General features: G+C 43.1%; 1 protein-coding gene across 1 annotated transcript in view; it reads left to right on the top strand.

Moving 5' to 3' along the window:
• Positions 1–16,320, top strand: part of NOL10 (nucleolar protein 10) — an 88,529-nt gene that overhangs the window by 21,220 nt on the left and 50,989 nt on the right. Inside the window, exons 12-13 of the mRNA XM_026009106.2 lie at positions 1,207–1,273; positions 8,208–8,260. Of these exons, the coding sequence (XP_025864891.1) occupies positions 1,207–1,273; positions 8,208–8,260 (120 nt within the window). The remainder of the gene's footprint in view (positions 1–1,206; positions 1,274–8,207; positions 8,261–16,320) is intronic.

Genomic DNA, 16,320 nt, shown 5'->3' on the forward strand with positions numbered 1-16,320 from the left:
ATTACAAACTTCAGTGTCTTTAGTAAAAAGTGTTACTTCTTTTTTTTTTTTTTTTTAATTCATTTTTGAGGTGAAGGGGGTGGAAAGTCCATCAGCCTCAGCAGTAGTTGCCAGAGCTGCACGTGTCCAGGACAGAAGTGCTGCTGCCGTCCCATCGTACTTCAGCTACGTCCCAGGGTCCCTGGCTCCCGGGACCATAACTTTTGTTTTTAATTTTCTTTTGGTTAACTCCCAGAGTATTGGCCTTTGTCATCATGTCTTGAATTAGAATTTGGCTGCAGCTTCTCACTGCGTGTGCAGTGGGTATCTTCCCCATGCTATAACTAAACCCCCACTCCTTCTCATGGGAGCCTCTGATGATACATTAATAAATGCAAGAGCTAGCAGACATTTTCAACATCAGTTCTTGAAATTATTCCACTGTGGTTGCTGCAATGCATTTTCTTTTGGTGTTGTTATGACTAAATACGCCCTCTTGACCAACACCCAGATTGCTTGGTTTTGCTTCACTCGTTTTCCTTATTTACCTTTCTCATCACCTTTTTCCCTTTCCCATCTTCTTATCTTTTGCCTCTTGTTTCTTTTACTGTCCTTCTCTTAATTTTTTAAAATATAACACCTTTCTCCCCCTGCCCCCATATTGAATATAAAAGTCTATTAGCCTTTCCTGCATAACTAACACGTTACATGTTTATAGGATCACATTTTGTAGGTTATTTTCTGCCCATGTCTTACTCAATTCTCCTCAGAGCTTTGTGATCCAGGTGTTGCAGATATGCCCTCCTCTGACCCTGCTGACCATCTCCCATTCTTTGCTTTCTCTGAGTACAAACTTAACTGAGGCCTGTCTTCCAGATGAGAGGTATCTCTCTAAGTTGATGCACAACCATAGCTTAAACTTTATGTAACTGCTGCTGGTGTATGGACATTATCTGTGAAACTGTATTTCCTTGGATAAATCACCTTCCCCCCCAGGCCTCAACTTCTCCATCTCTCATCTAAAGTGAACACATTTCATAAGTTGATAAAATGAATTCCCTACTATTTTTGAGACTTAAATTCTATACTTTCAACTAGGTAATGTTATTTCTTTACATAGTAGTTTGTGGTTAGGTTAGATCTCTGGTTTATTTTTTTTTACTCAACATTGCTAAAAGTTGTCTTCCTTTAACTGTTTTAATAATTCCTTTTTGCTTATTCTTCTAGGGAAAAATATTTACTTCCTTGGAGCCAGAACATGACATTAATGATGTCTGCCTCTACCCCAACTCAGGTATGCAGTAGCCATTCAGTGGGATAAATCTAGGCTGTGTGTTATAGGGTTTTAAATTGATTTCATTTCTTCAGACAGGGTTTGGCTTGGTTAGGACAATTCTTGGATATTATATTTACTGGAAGAATCAAGAGCAGGAAGTGGTGTGAATGATTCAGAAAATGGCACTTGGTGACTCAGTCCTTAGCTGGCCTAGCTATTAGTAGAAATAAACAATATATAGGCAGGTGGCAGGTGAGATGCTATTTTAGTGTGCCCTTCACTCTTTTATGTGATTAGTAATGGTGTGTGGAAATTGAGGTCAGGGATTTGGAGAAGGCTGGGATTGCCTGATAATCCACAGGGCTTCCGCAGTTGTGGGTTTTGGTGTCTTCTGTGTTGTATGTTCAGCACGCATCATGGATTTCAAGACTTATGATACCTTCGAGACAAATCATTGAAGAATTTTGGGTTACAAAAGTAAAGAACAGTCCCCACTCTCAAGCAGTGTTGTATTCTAAGGACAGGTGTTCACAGATCATTTTGATGGTGGGATACAAAGCAAAGTAGGAAAAATTCTGTGATGTACAAACAGCACTTTGATAGCATGTTAGAGTGAGGAGTTTCAGCCATAGCAACTGGGGAGATTGCAGAGGAGATGTTGGTTTGCATATATTTGGTAGGTGGGGTGGGGAGATGGGGCGTTCCACGTGAGGGAGCAGTGTAGGAAGGGCAAGAAGGAGAGGGTACAGCAGGTACTATAGGGTATCATTCGTGGGGCTTGGTTGGGAAAGAGGTGGAGCCTTTATGCGGGAGCCCTGGTGGCTCTCCCAGGAATGAAGGTGGCAGAGGTCCAGGAGTGATGTGCTGAATGGTTTGGGCTCAGTCTGTAGTCAGGACCTGTTCAGACCATGGTTTCAGAAGATGGTTCTGTCCATCGTGTAAAGGATAGATTGGTGTGGAACTAAAAAGAGTAGGAGGGGATATTCTGAGCTAAGGAGAACACAAGAGACCAAGCCAGTTTAGACAGATTGTTTTCTTTTTTAAACATTCAAATATCAAGAGGCGGTAGGTTAGTGACAGTGTCTGGCAGAGGGTCTCACACCTGCTGCTTGTCAGTATCATATTGGGAGCCTTTTTAAAAACTACACATCTCTGGGCCCAGTCCCCGATGGACTGACGGGAGTGTCCCGAGGAGGGCCCAGAAGCATGTATTTGTAATGTGTTTGCCAAATACTCAGGAGGCCCTGGCTGGACCCATAGCCTTGTGGTGGGAGCCAGGTCTAGTGGCCGGTAGAAAGTGTGGTCTCGAGAGAAGCAGGTCTGTGGTTACGAAGTTTGGAGACATGTAAGTAGAGTTGATTTCAGAAGAAGTTAGAGTATGTGAGATCACTGCAGGAAAGTGTAGAGGTCACGACCTGAGTCCATTTAGAGAGGGTGTGGGGAGAAGGAAGACCCAGCTGAGAAACTTCACAGGAACAGACAGAGGCCAGAGAAGGGACCGAATTTGAAGTAGGCGATTGGGTAAGGCATGGACGATCGGGTGAGCGCTGCTGGGCAGGTCTGAGGATGGTCAAAGTTGAGGTAGGAGGAAAAGCGAGTTCTCAGCACTCCTGTGCTACCAGGCTCGGCAATACCCATGCATCATTCATCTGTTCAGAACCCTGTGTTGTCAGTGTTGCACACAGTTGTTTCTTTTTTCCTGTTTGTTTTGCATCTTAGGAGGGGAGGATGGTTGGGTAATCGGGCCAGAATTGGTCGCCCCGCTGGTGTGTGGCAGGGCCTCAGCTAGAGCCAGTCTTTCCTGATTCTGGAGCCCTTGCCCTTTCTAGTTCCATGCTACTCTCCCTGGAGAGCTGAGAAGCTGCAGTTTTGTAATCAACTATATATTTATGATTTCATAGCAGAAGTCGGGGTGAAGTCAGATTTTGATGGGTTGAGGAATAAACTGTAGTGGAGGATGGTGGAGTCCGAGTTAGAGAGAGTAGACAGTCTGAGAGGGGGTCTTAGACAGGAAGATGAGTAAGACCAGGTGAAAGTGACGTCGGAACAAGGGTGGTGAGCAGGTTTTGCTGGATTGAGGGGAGAGTTTGAAGGGGGCCGCTGGTGCTGGGAGCAGGAGGCTGCATGGCCACTTACGATCCTTGAACACTGGCAGGGCGACTCATTGAACAGAGGTGTGCTTTATGTGTAAAATAACAGGTTTCAAAGACGTTATACAGATAAAAAATAATGTGAAATAGAGGAGCCTGGGCACTCAGTTGGTAAAGCCTCTGACTCTTGATTTCGGCTCACATCATGATCTCAGGGTCATGAAATCGAGCCCTGTATCCAGCTCGATGCTGGGTGTGGATCTTGCTGAGAATTCTCTCTCTCCCTTGCCCTCTGCCCCTCCCCCCGCTTGCATGCACACGCACACACATGCTCTCTTTAATTTTTCATGTGAAAAGATTTTGGACATATTAAAATAATTTTCCCTGTTTTAAAAAAATTTTTTGTTTAAATGTATCTACCAGAAAACATGAAATCACATGTGTGGCTTGCATAATATTTCTGTCTTACGGTACTGGCCAGACGCGGGGATCTTTCCCAGGGTAGGATGCTGCCAAGATGCAAGGTGTTGAAGTCGGGCAAGGGCGAGCAGCATTAATCTTGTTGGAGTAGGGACGTTCCTCTAGGAGTCCGATCCCATCTGATAATTCTGGTTCCCCAGCATTATATCCTGTCCATTCTCACATTCCCCATTGTCCCCCAGATGCCTTTCGTAGCCCATTGTTTGGAACCAGGCTGTAGTCAGTTGTGTGTTACATCGATGTGTGGCCATGTTTAGTTTCTTTCAACCATAATAGCGTGTCCCCCCACACACACACACAGCCCCCATGGGTTTTTTTGTTTTTTTGTTTGTTTGTTTTTGCCTTCTCCATGATGTTGACTTTTCCAGGATCAGTCAGTAGTCTCAGAGAATGCCCCTCACCCTGGGTCTGTGTGGTTGGTTTTCATAATGTCGTTTACCTTGTGCCTCCAGCCTTTATTATTTTTTCCCAAATAGAAGTTCGGCCTAACTGTGGTGGACTTTAGGTTAAGTATTCTGGACAAGAGAAATGGTGGTTTCTCCATGTCAGACCCCATCCCATAGCCCTCTAGGGCCAGTGAGGGGCAGTGTGGCCCCAGGTTAAGGTGACCACCAGGTCTCTTCATTGCAAAGTACACTTTTCTGAGAGGTAAAAATGTTAAGAGTAATGCTTTGGATAGAAGAACAAGGTGACTGACAGATATCTTATAAGAAGTGAATCAAACACCAAAAAATAGCCAAGTAATGTATTTCCTGAGCCGGCAAGCACATTAGGACAAGTACCTCAGCTGCCGCCTTGGGGTTTGGATGTGAGCAGGCTTGATTTCACGCGTCTCGCTGCTTTCCCTCGCTCTGCTCCTTTCCCTTTAATACCACTCTTGCTGTTTCGTGCTTAATCATCAACAAGCTTAATCATATTTTAGAAAAGCTAAAACGTTCTTCTTTCTTTATCTTCTTGCTTACTCATTTTGAAGTAATTAAAGCCGAATCACAATTATTGTTTTGTCATGTTTTTCTAATACAGAGATGGCTCAGAATATTGAGAAATGTTCCCGCCTTCCTGGCTCCTTTCTGGGTCCTTCTCGTGTTGCTCATTCAGCCCGGCTCCAGCGTCTCTGTGTCTGGCAGCTGCATGTAGGTTGGCCCGGAAGGGGTGGTGCGCAGCACGTGTGGCTGAGCCCCGCAGCAGCTGGGAGTCAGGATGGCTGGGTTCAGGTCACTGGGAGAGAGAAAATGGGCTTTCCACCCAGAAAGCTTGAGCTGAGGCTGAGTAGTCCTATAAAGAACACTGTGTGGGTCTCCCCAGCTGCCTTCCAGGCTCCTGGAGACTGCCTGCCCTGGTAGATGGGAGGAAACCTTGCCTTCTCCCAGCATCGAAAAGAGTGGCTCAGGACACCTATAAATACTCTCAGTGCCCTCTTTGGGAAAACCCCACACTCATGGCAGGAGTTGAGTACATGGAAAGAGGTCCTGGCCTCTCCTCTCTGGCACAGTTCTGTACTCAGACTGTATACTCTGTGTTGTTCATGGCAATGACCGCTGCTGGCCGCCTAGCACAAACATGTCTCAAGGACTGAGATTTTGCTTTTCCTTTGTTTTTAAATTTTCAATCCATGGCAGGCTGCTACTTCCGTAAAATGTAATAAAAATGAATTACAAGGAAAAGGCAATGTGGCATGGCTCCACCGGTTTCTAGATTCTTCCCTTCCATTCCTCCACTTCCCCCGGGGCCTGGGCCCACTTTGCAGATTGGCCCTGGGAGCTGGCCAAGTAGAACTGGCAGAGAGCATGGTTTCAGATTTTGAACATTGTGCTTCAGTGAATCCTTGAGCCCCTGAAGCACATGCAGGTGAGAATTGACATGTGCTTGCTTCCTGGGAGGGCCCTGCCGTTCCATCCAGGTTTTTGTGACTGCACCGTGAAGCTGCACAGCACACGGAATAGCACATGCTATAGCAGATACCAGACTTGAGGTGTTTTTTTTTTGTTTTGTTTTTTTTTGTTTTTTTAAGATTTTATTTATTTGGGGCAGCCCACGTGGCTCAGCGGTTTAGTCTACCTTTGGCCCAGGGTCTGATCCTGGAGACCTAGGATCGAGTCCCATGTCAGGTTCCGTGCATGGAGCCTGCTTCTCCCTGTCTGTGTTTCTGCCCCCGCCCCCCCCCCCCCCATCTCTCTCTGTCTCTCATGAATAAATAAATAAAATCTTAAAAAAAAAAAAAAAGATTTTATTTATTCATGAGAGAGAAAGAGGCAGAGACATAAGCAGAGGGAGAAGCAAGCTCCCTACAGGGAACCTGATGTGGAACCCGATCCCAGGACCCCAGGATCACACCCTGAGAGGAAGGCAGACGCTTAACCACTGAGTCACCCAGGCGCCCCAAGGCGGGCTCTTAGACTTTAGGCGCTCCTGAGCTTCTCCCTCTCTTTTATAGTTAATATTGTCATTGTTGACACTAATAAGCATCACTACAAAGGACATGGGGGAGGAAAAACCATTCATCATTCCACCCTCTCCTCCCGAGTACTGTTACAGTTTCCATGAAAGAAATTCTTGTATTTATCTTGTGTTCATAGGTTTTCAGTTGTTGTCCTCACACTGTATGTATAGTTGTCTTTTGCTTTCCAGTTGACATATTAGTTTTTTTTCCTTTTGCTGTATGGCATTTATATTTGAACTTCTGAAATTTTTAGTATTTGACCACGCAAGAAGTCTTTCATTTTATCTTAGCTGTGGTTGTGGTTTGAGAGTCCTGTTCCACGGGCTTTGGAGTCGATGGAACATCCGCTTCTCTCCTTCCTAGCCGTGTGGTGTCCTTGAGCAAACCATCTAACTTTCTGAGGCCATGTTATCTGGAAGTCAAGTTCCTGGCACAGGGCCTTACACTCTTCTCCTCTCTTGAATGTGATCATCTTAATTTCTACTGAATTTCTTTTGCTGATTTTATGTACTTCTTTTGGCTTCTTGTTCTTAGGCTTTGCCAGGTTGCCTGGTTTTTTTCATTCATAATTGGTTTCAGTCCTGACCTTCCCCACTTTAGTTTGGTAGTAGGTCAGCTTGTATCATTGTCCATATATGGCCAAGTGAGATCCTATTCCATTGTGGAAAACAATCTGCTTTTTCTAGTCTGAGTTATTTTGTGCAGTTAGATTAGAGCCTTCTCACTGGTTTGTTGGGTAGGTGTGATTGTGTTTCCTTGTGGAATGTGGTTTTTGAATGATCTGTGTTCACAGTCGAGCCATTGAAGCCAGGCTTAGGGAATCTCTTTCGCAAGAACTTTCATTTTGGTTGTAATCTGTCTCCTCAGTCTTCAGAACGACTTCTTTTTATCGTGTCTAAAAGGTATAGGGAAAGGTTTGGCTCTAAAATTCTCTAGCTTGTGGCAGGGCACTTGGTCCCTTTGAGCTTTTTTTTTTTCCCCCTATCTGTAAAAATGGATGCTATTATTTCTTATTTCAGAGACTTGTTGCATGTTCACCAAGTTAATATCTGTGAAGGCTCTTTGTCATTCTGGAACAGGGGCTATGAGGACTGGCACTGCTTTGGAGGCTTGTGGGGAGGAGTAGGTTGCAAATGTGGCAGAGAGCAGAGACCAAAACCGGGACATGGACACACTGGTACTGTGCTGCAGAATCATGGGGTCACTGGGTGCTGCTGCTCCTGGGGCTTGGAGGGATGCTTTCATCAAATGCTGGGAACTTTTCCCATACTTCAGTTCTGCTTTCTTAAAATGCGGATCTATTAGTTGAGTCTTATCAAATTCCCTTGGGAGTGAATGAGGGTAGAGTAAGGGCTGTTAGATGCTCTTTAGATCCATTCTGGTATGGCCACACAGAGCGTTCCCCTTAAGTCAGTGGTTTTGTTTTCAGTTCAGGTGTGAAATTTAATGCAAACCTGAGGAACTATGTTGCTGTGACCTTCTGTGGGAAGATGCTTTGCCTTGGTTCTTTGATTCCTGATAATAGAAAGAAGCCTTTCTTCTTCATTGTTGTCATCATCATTATTATTTTAACTAGTGCACCAGAAGTATATTTTATGTATCTACGCGTCTAAAGTATCAAACTCTCTCCCCCTTAAGAACAATGGCAAACTTTATGTAGACCTGAGCACCTAATGGTAGAGACTGCTTGCTTACTTGGCTAGTTCAGCTTGAGCATTTTGCAGGTAGGGAAGCTGGTCTTCATGATACTGAAGGCTCCCCATCTAGGAGGATCAGAGACTGAAGCCTGTGACCTGATTCCTGGGGTGCCTGGCCTCCAGGCCCTGCTCTTTTGCGGCATGTGTCTTCTGAGCACCTGGAGCATTTCAAAGTGTAAAACAAATAGAAAAAGGCACCTTTCTCTTACCCGTGTGTTTACCTTTTTCTTTGTGTTTATTTTTAGGAATGCTTCTTACTGCCAATGAAACCCCCAAGATGGGCATCTATTACATTCCAGTAAGTAATTTGAATAGTAGTTACGGTAAATGTAGGACAAGCAAAGACAGTTTATTTTTAAACTGGTTGTATTGAAGGCGTTTGGGTCTGCATGTGGTTGCATAAATTAAACATAGCGAACTCATTTGTAGTTTCACTTTGCTTCCTGGAGCCAGTAAAATAATGCTTAACTATTCTTTTATGGGAAACTGCTTACTCTCACATTAAAATAGGGATTAGGAATTAGTGTTTGTTTTTCACATTGACATTTGGTTTTTGTTTCCGAGGTATTGCAGAATCTTAAGCTTTAAGCTGTTAGTGATCAGGAGGTCTGATTCTAAACCAACAGCCTGGTGCTCTTTAGTCATTTCATTGTTTCTCTTATAAATAAGTTCTGCCTAAGGAAACGGTCAGACGGATCTGGTCAGTGATGGCATGCAGTCACAGTCTCGGCCTTTTATTCTTCTTTAAGAAATTCTCTTGCATGTGACAGAAGCTTCCCTACCTTTACCATTAGATTACAATAAGAAAGAGACATAGGGGAATAAGATCTCCTGAATAGAAAACCACGTAGTACAGTGTTGGCACTAGATTACTTTATGGCTGGCAACCAGCTCCTTTTCTGAGATTTGGGGAGAAGAGGGTGAGGAGTGTTGCAGAGCAGGACTTTAGGAAGGTCAACTCCGTAACTGCTGTCAGCCTCCAGTTGGGAAAGTTCTTCATATTTACAATTGTCCTTTTAAAATAGCTTAATGGTGTGTATATTTCCCAAAAGAAGTATTCTGGTTGGTGTCAACTTTCTGTGGTTTCAGGAAACTCCTAAGTTGTTAAAAGTACTTTGAGATAATTCTTTTAGTTGCTAGTGAACGAAGGCCATTCAAGCAGCAAACTTTGATGCTTTTCTAAGTTGTTATTTGTTCCATTTTCCCCAGCCTCTCCAATACTGCTTCTGTATTCCTATCCATTTTTCCGTCTTTCCTCATGTTTGTTTGTTTGGTGAATACATTTTTTTTAAAATAATTTTTATTGGTGTTCAATTTACCAACATACAGAATAACACCCAGTGCTCATCCCGTCAAGTGTCCCCCTCAGTGCCCGTCACCCATTCACCCCCACCCCCCATCCTCCTCCCCTTCCACCACCCCTAGTTCATTTCCCAGAGTTAGGAGTCTTTATGTTCTGTCTTCCTTCCTGATATTTCCCACACATTTCTTCTCCCTTCCTTTATATTCCCTTTCACTATTATTTTTATTCCCCAAATGAATGAGAACATACACTGTTTGTCCTTCTCCGATTGACTTACTTCACTCAGCATAATACCCTCCAGTTCCATCCACGTTGAAGCAAATGGTGGGTATTTGTCGTTTCTAACGGTTGAGTAATATTCCATTATATACATAAACCACATCTTCTTTATCCATTCATCTTTCAGTGGACACCGAGGCTCCTTCCACAGTGTGGCTATTGTGGACATTGCTGCTAGAAACATCGGGGTGCAGGTGTCCTGGCATTTCATTGCATCTGAATCTTTGGGGTAAATCCCCAACAGTGGAATTGCTGGGTCGTAGGGCAGGTCTATTTTTAATTCTTTGAGGAACCTCCACACAGTTTTCCAGAGTGGCTGCACCAGTTCACATTCCCACCAACAGTGTAAGAGGGTTCGCTTTTCTCCGCATCTTCTCCAACATTTGTTGCTTCCTGCCTTGTTAATTTTCCCCATTCTCACTGGTGTGAGGTGGTATCTCATTGTGGTTTTGATTTGTATTTCCCTGATGGCAGGTGATGCAGAGCATTTTCTCATGTGCATGTTGGCCATGTCCATGTCTTCCGCTGTGAGATTTCTCTTCATGTCTTTTGCCCATTTCATGATTGGATTGTTTGTTTCTTTGGTGTTGAGTTTAATAAGTTCTTTATAGATTTTGGAAACTAGCCCTTTATCTGATAGGTCATTTGCAAATACCTTCTCCCATTCTGTAGGTTGTCTTTTAGTTTTGTTGACTGTATCCTTTGCTGTGCAAAAGCTTCTTATCTTGATGAAGTCCCAATAGTTCATTTTTGCCTTTATTTCTCTTGCCTTCGTGGATGTATCCTGCAAGAAGTTACTGTGGCCAAGTTCAAAAAGGGTGTTGCCTGTATTCTCCTCTAGGATTTTGATGGAATCTTGTCTCACATTTAGATCTCTCATCCACCTTGAGTTTATCTTTGTGTATGGTGAAAGAGAGCGGTCTAGTTTCCTTCTTCTGCATGTCGATGTCCAATTTTCCCAACACCATTTATTGAAGAGACTGTCTTTCTTCCAATGGATAGTCTTTCCTCCTTTATCGAATATTAGTTGACCATAAAGTTCAGGGTCCACTTCTGGGTTCTCTATTCTGTTCCATTGATCTATGTGTCTGTTTTTGTGCCAGTACCACACTGTCTTGGTGACCACAGCTTTGTAGTACAACCTGAAATCTGGCATTGTTATACCCCCAGCTATGGTTTTCTTTTTTAAAATTCCCCTGGCTATTTGGGGTCTTTTCTGATTCCACACAAATCTTAAAATAATTTGTTCTAACTCTCTGAAGAAAGTCCATGGTATTTTGATAGGGATTGCATTAAACGTGTAAATTGCCCTGGGTAACATTGACATTTTCACAATATTAATTCTGCCAATCCATGAGCATGGAATATTTTCCATCTCTTTGTGTCTTCCTCAATTTCTTTCAGAAGTGTTCTATAGTTTTTAGGGTATAGATCCTTTACCTCTTTGGTTAGGTTTATTCCTAGGTATCTTATGCTTTTGGGTGCAATTGTAAATGGGATTGACTCCTTAATTTCTCTTTCTTCAGTCTCATTGTTAGTGTATAGAAATGCCACTGACTTCTGGGCATTGGTTTTGTATCCTGCCACACTGCCAAATTGCTGTATGAGTTCTAGCAATCTTGGGGTGGAGGCTTTTGGGTTTTCTATGTAGAGTATCATGTCATCGGCGAAGAGGGAGAGTTTGACTTCTTCTTTGCCAATTTGAATGCCTTTAATGTCTTTTTGTTGTCTGATTACTGAGGCGAGGACTTCTAATACTATGTTGAATAGCAGTGGTGAGAGTGGACATCCCTGTCTTGTTCCTGATCTTAGGGGAAAGGCTCCCAGTGCTTCCCCATTGAGAATGATATTTGCTGTGGGCTTTTTGTAGATGGCTTTTAAGATGTCGAGGAAAGTTCCCTCTATCCCAACACTCTGAAGGGTTTTGATCAGGAATGGATGCTGTATTTTGTCAAATGCTTTCTCTGCATCTAATGAGAGGATCATATGGTTCTTGGTTTTTCTCTTGCTGATATGATGAATCACATTGATTGTTTTACGAGTGTTGAACCAGCCTTGTGTCCCGGGGATAAATCCTACTTGGTCATGGTGAATAATTTTCTTAATGTGTTGTTGGATCCTATTGGCTAGTATCTTGTTGAGAATTTTTGCATCCATGTTCATCAGGGATATTGGTCTGTAATTCTCCTTTTTGGTGGGGTCTTTGTCTGGTTTCGGAATTAAGGTGATGCTGGCCTCATAGAACGAATTTGGAAGTACTCCATCTCTTTCTATATTTCCAAACAGCTTTAGTAGAATAGGTATGGTTTCTTCTTTAAACGTTTGATAGAATTCCCCTGGGAAGCCATCTGGCCCTGAACTCTTGTGTCTTGGGAGGTTTTTGATGACTGCTTCAATTTCCTCCCTGGTTATTGGCCTGTTCAGGTTTTCTATTTCTTCCTGTTCCAGTTTTGGTAGTTTGTGGCTTTCCAGGAATGCATCCATTTCTTCTAGATTGCCTAATTTATTGGCGTAGAGCTGTTCATAATATGATTTTAAAATCGTTTGTATTTCCTTGGTGTTGGTAGTGATCTCTCCTTTCTCATTCATGATTTTATTAATTTGAGTCTTCTCTCTCTTCTTTTTAATAAGGCTGGCTAATGGTTTATCTATCTTAGTAATTCTTTCAAAGAACCAACTCCTGGTTCTGTTGATCTGTTCCACAGTTCTTTTGGTCTCGATTTCATTGAGTTCTGCTCGAATTTTAATTAACTCTCTTCTTCTGCTGGGCGTGGGGTCCATTTGCTGTTTTTTCTCTAGCTCCTTTATGTGTAAGGTGAGCTTTTGTATTTGAGTTCTTTCCAGTTTTTGAATGGATGCTTGTATTGCGATGTATTTCCCCCTCAGGACTGCTTTTGCTGCATCCCTAAGATTTTGAACGGTTGTATCTTCACCCTAATTAGTTTCCATGAATCTTTTTAATTCTTCCTTAATTTCCTGGTTGATCCTTTCATCTTTTAGCAGGATGGTCCTTAACCTCCACGTGTTTGAGGTCCTTCCAAACTTCTTGTTGTGGTTTAGTTCTAATTTCAAGGCATTATGGTCTGAGAATATACAGGGGACTATCCCGATCTTTTGGTATTGGTTCAGACCTGATTTGTGACCCAGTATGTGGTCTATTCTGGAGAAAGTTCCATGTGCACTTGAGAAGAATGTGTATTCAGTTGAGTTTGGATGTAAAGTTCTGTAGATATCTGTGAAATCCATCTGGTCCAGTGTATCATTTAAAGCTCTCGTTTCTTTGGAGATGTTTTGCTTAGAAGACCTGTCGAGGGTAGAAAGAGCTAGATTGAAGTCACCAAGTATAAGTGTATTATTTTCTAAATATTTCTTCAGTTTGGTTATTAATTGGTTTAAATATTTGGCAGCTCCCACGTTCGGGGCATATATATTGAGGATTGTTAAGTCCTCTTGTTGGATAGATCCTTTGAGTTTGATATAGTGTCCCTCTTCATCTCTCACTATAGTCTTCGGGGTAAATTTTAATTTATCTGATATGAGGATGGCTACCCCTGCTTTCTTTTGAGGACCATTTGAATGGTAAATGGTTCTCCAACCTTTTATTTTCAGGTTGTAGGTGTCCTTCTGTCTAAAATGAGTCTCTTGTAGACAGCAAATAGATGGGTCCTGCTTTTTTATCCAGTCTGAAACCCTGCGCCTTTTGATGGGGTCATTAAGCCCGTTCACGTTCAGAGTTACTATTGACAGATACGAGTTTAGCGTCATCATGATATCTATTCAGTCCTTGTTTTTGTGGAGTGTTCCACTGAACTTCTTCTTAAAGGGGAATTTTAAGACTCCCCCTTAAAATTTCTTGCAGAGCTGGGTTGGAGGTCCCATATTCTTTCAGTTCCTGCCTGTCTTGGAAGCTCTTTATCTCTCCTTCCATTTTGAATGAGAGCCCTGCTGGATAAAGTATTCTTGGTTGCATGTTCTTCTCATTTAGGATCCTGAATATATCCTGCCAGCCCTTTCTGGCCTGCCAGGTCTCTGTGGAGAGGTCTGCTGTTACCCTAATACTCCTCCCCATAAAAGTCAGGGACTTTTTTTCTCTTGCTGCTTTAAGGATCTTCTCCTTATCTTTGGAATTTGCAAGCTTCACTATTAAATGTCGAGGTGTTGAACGGTTTTTATTGATTTTAGGGGGAGATCTCTCTATTTCCTGGATCTGAATGCCTGTTTCCCTTCCCAGATTAGGAAAGTTTTCAGCTAGGATTTGTTCAAATACATATTCTGGCCCTCTGTCCCTTTCAGCACCCTCGGGGACCCCAATTAAACGTAGGTTTTTCTTCCTCAGGCTGTCGTTTATTTCCCTTAATCTGTCTTCATGGTCTCTTGTCTGTCTCTTTTTTCCTCAGTTTCCCTCTTTGCCATCAACTTGTCTTCTATGTCACTCACTCGTTCTTCCACCTCGTTAACCCTCGTCGTTAGGACTTCTAGTTTGGATTGCATCTCATTCAATTGATTTTTAATTTCTGCCTGATTGGATCTAAATTCTGCAGTTATGAAGTCTCTTGAGTCCTTTATGCTTTTTTCTAGAGCCACCAGTAGCTGTATAATAGTGCTTCTGAATTGGCTTTCTGACATTGAATTGTAATCCAGATTTTGTAACTCTGTGGGAGAGAGGACTGTTTCTGATTCTTTCTTTTGAGGTGAGGTTTTCCTTCTAGTCATTTTGCTCAGTGCAGAGTGGCCAAAAACAAGTTGTACTTGATAGAAGCGCGAACTCTTCTCACTGTAGCGTTTCAGCTGTTCTCTCTTTAAATCTCAGGCCGAATTCGTAGATTTTCAAGATGATTTGAAGGTTATCTAGGTAATTTGGTGGGGACAGTGATTTGGGGACCCTACTCTTCCGCCATCTTGCCCCTCCTCCTGGTGAATACATTTATTAATTGCATCAATGGTGTGTCAGGCTGGATGCTAGATGCCAGAAGAGTAATGGTGTATAGAGCATTGCCCCTTTCCTCACAGAGTTGGCTGACAGGGAATGAAGAAAGGAGCAGTTCGAGTCCAGTGTGAAGAATGCTGTCATGGGAGTAAGGAGGGTGCTCTGGAGCGCTTGGGAGAGTAGATGCGCCACCCAGTGTGGAGCTGGGACCTGGTGGCTGGTGCAGAGGGTACTCAGAAACCTGCCCATGGAGATGGACTTCCAAGGAGAGACTGGAGGATGGTTACATATATCAGATGGAGAGGGTGGGGTTCAGAGTGGGAGGGAGATCTTAGAAGTAGAGGGAGCAGTGTGCAGATGTCAGGGAGAAAGTAGCCAACATGGCTGGGGCACAGAGAGAGAAGGATGGGGGTCAAGAGCCAGATGGTGGAGGTCTTATAAATCAGGGTGGCTTGTGGGTAGGGAGGCCTGGATAGGCTTCAGGCAGGGGAGTGATATAATCAGATTTGCACTTGGGAAGGATTATTTTGGCTTTCCAAGGAGAATGGCTTAGACAGGATCTAATATGAATACACCAAAGCCACATACAGGAGAGATGATGGTACCAGTGCTACCTCTGCTGGGCTTCCATTTTTAATGGTTGTAGCCTTTTGAGTTCTGGAATAATTTGAAGCAAGATCGAACCAGCAGGCAGTAATCTCAGAGGTTTGTTATCCTTGCATTGCCAGATGGCATGTCCCAGAGGTGTTTAATGATGAAGGCTTGTACAGATCATGAGAAATGCCTTGCCCCGGTCCAGTATGACAGTCTTCAAGAGAAACAGAATAAATCAGCTTACCTCCTACACATTACTGCTCGTCTTGAGAGAAGTCTCTTCATTTTCCTCTGCAGAGTGCTTATTATGTTTTGGTCTTACCACTTGCCCATAAGGTGTTAATGTCCTGGGTGGTGCTTTTCTAGGTCAAACTTAGGAGAATCAACCAGTGGATGGGGGTGGAGGTCTAAGATGGGGCATGAAGGGCTGCATCAGGAGGCTCCCTAAGTGGATAAAGAACCACAGGCCTCAGAGCCCCAGAGCCGCTTGGTGGGGAGGCAGGAGGGGCTGTCCTGAGTGCTTGTGCACTAAAGCCACCTCATCCGTTTGTGCTCTGCTGACGGCAGTGGGGATAGGATTGAAAGATAGACTTGGCTACTGATGGGACTTCGGGAGTAAGAGAGAGGGAGAGAGCAGAGACAGCAGCTCTGTTTCTGCTCAGGGGGAATGGGTGGAAGAGGAAAAAGAGGGCGGGGGCTAGTAAAAATCAATCTCCCATTGGTATCCTCATCTGCATTTTATAAAATGATCTTTAAAAGGAACAAGCACACAGTTTTTTTGATTAGACAATGTATGCACGTTTCTAATTATTCCAAGTGTTGTACAAGGTATGAGGAAATAAAAACCACCCATTACCCCTTGATACTCTTAAAAACACTATTTCTTTTGGGATGTGGTATTTTTCAGTTATGATGTCATTGGTGTGAAGTTATATTTTATATAAAAGTTTGTATCCTGGGCTCTTCAGATTAACTTCAGAAATATTAATTCCAAGGCATTAAAATCACCTGAAACATTTTTTGTTGTCTCTGTTGTTTTTGCTTTCATTATAATTCCAGTGTAGTTAGCATACAGTGTGACATTAATTGCGGGTTTACAGTGGCCAGCACTTCTGTAAGTACTTCGCCAGTGCTCATCACAGGGCACTCTTGGTCCTCTGCACCTATTTCACCCATCTTCTCCCTCCCCGTCCTGCTATCTGTATTAGTTTTCATTGCCTGGCTCATGACATTTATATAATCTTAGGACTGTAGG

Source organism: Vulpes vulpes, chromosome 8 (assembly GCF_048418805.1).
Source record: "Vulpes vulpes isolate BD-2025 chromosome 8, VulVul3, whole genome shotgun sequence".
NCBI lineage: Eukaryota > Metazoa > Chordata > Mammalia > Carnivora > Canidae > Vulpes > Vulpes vulpes.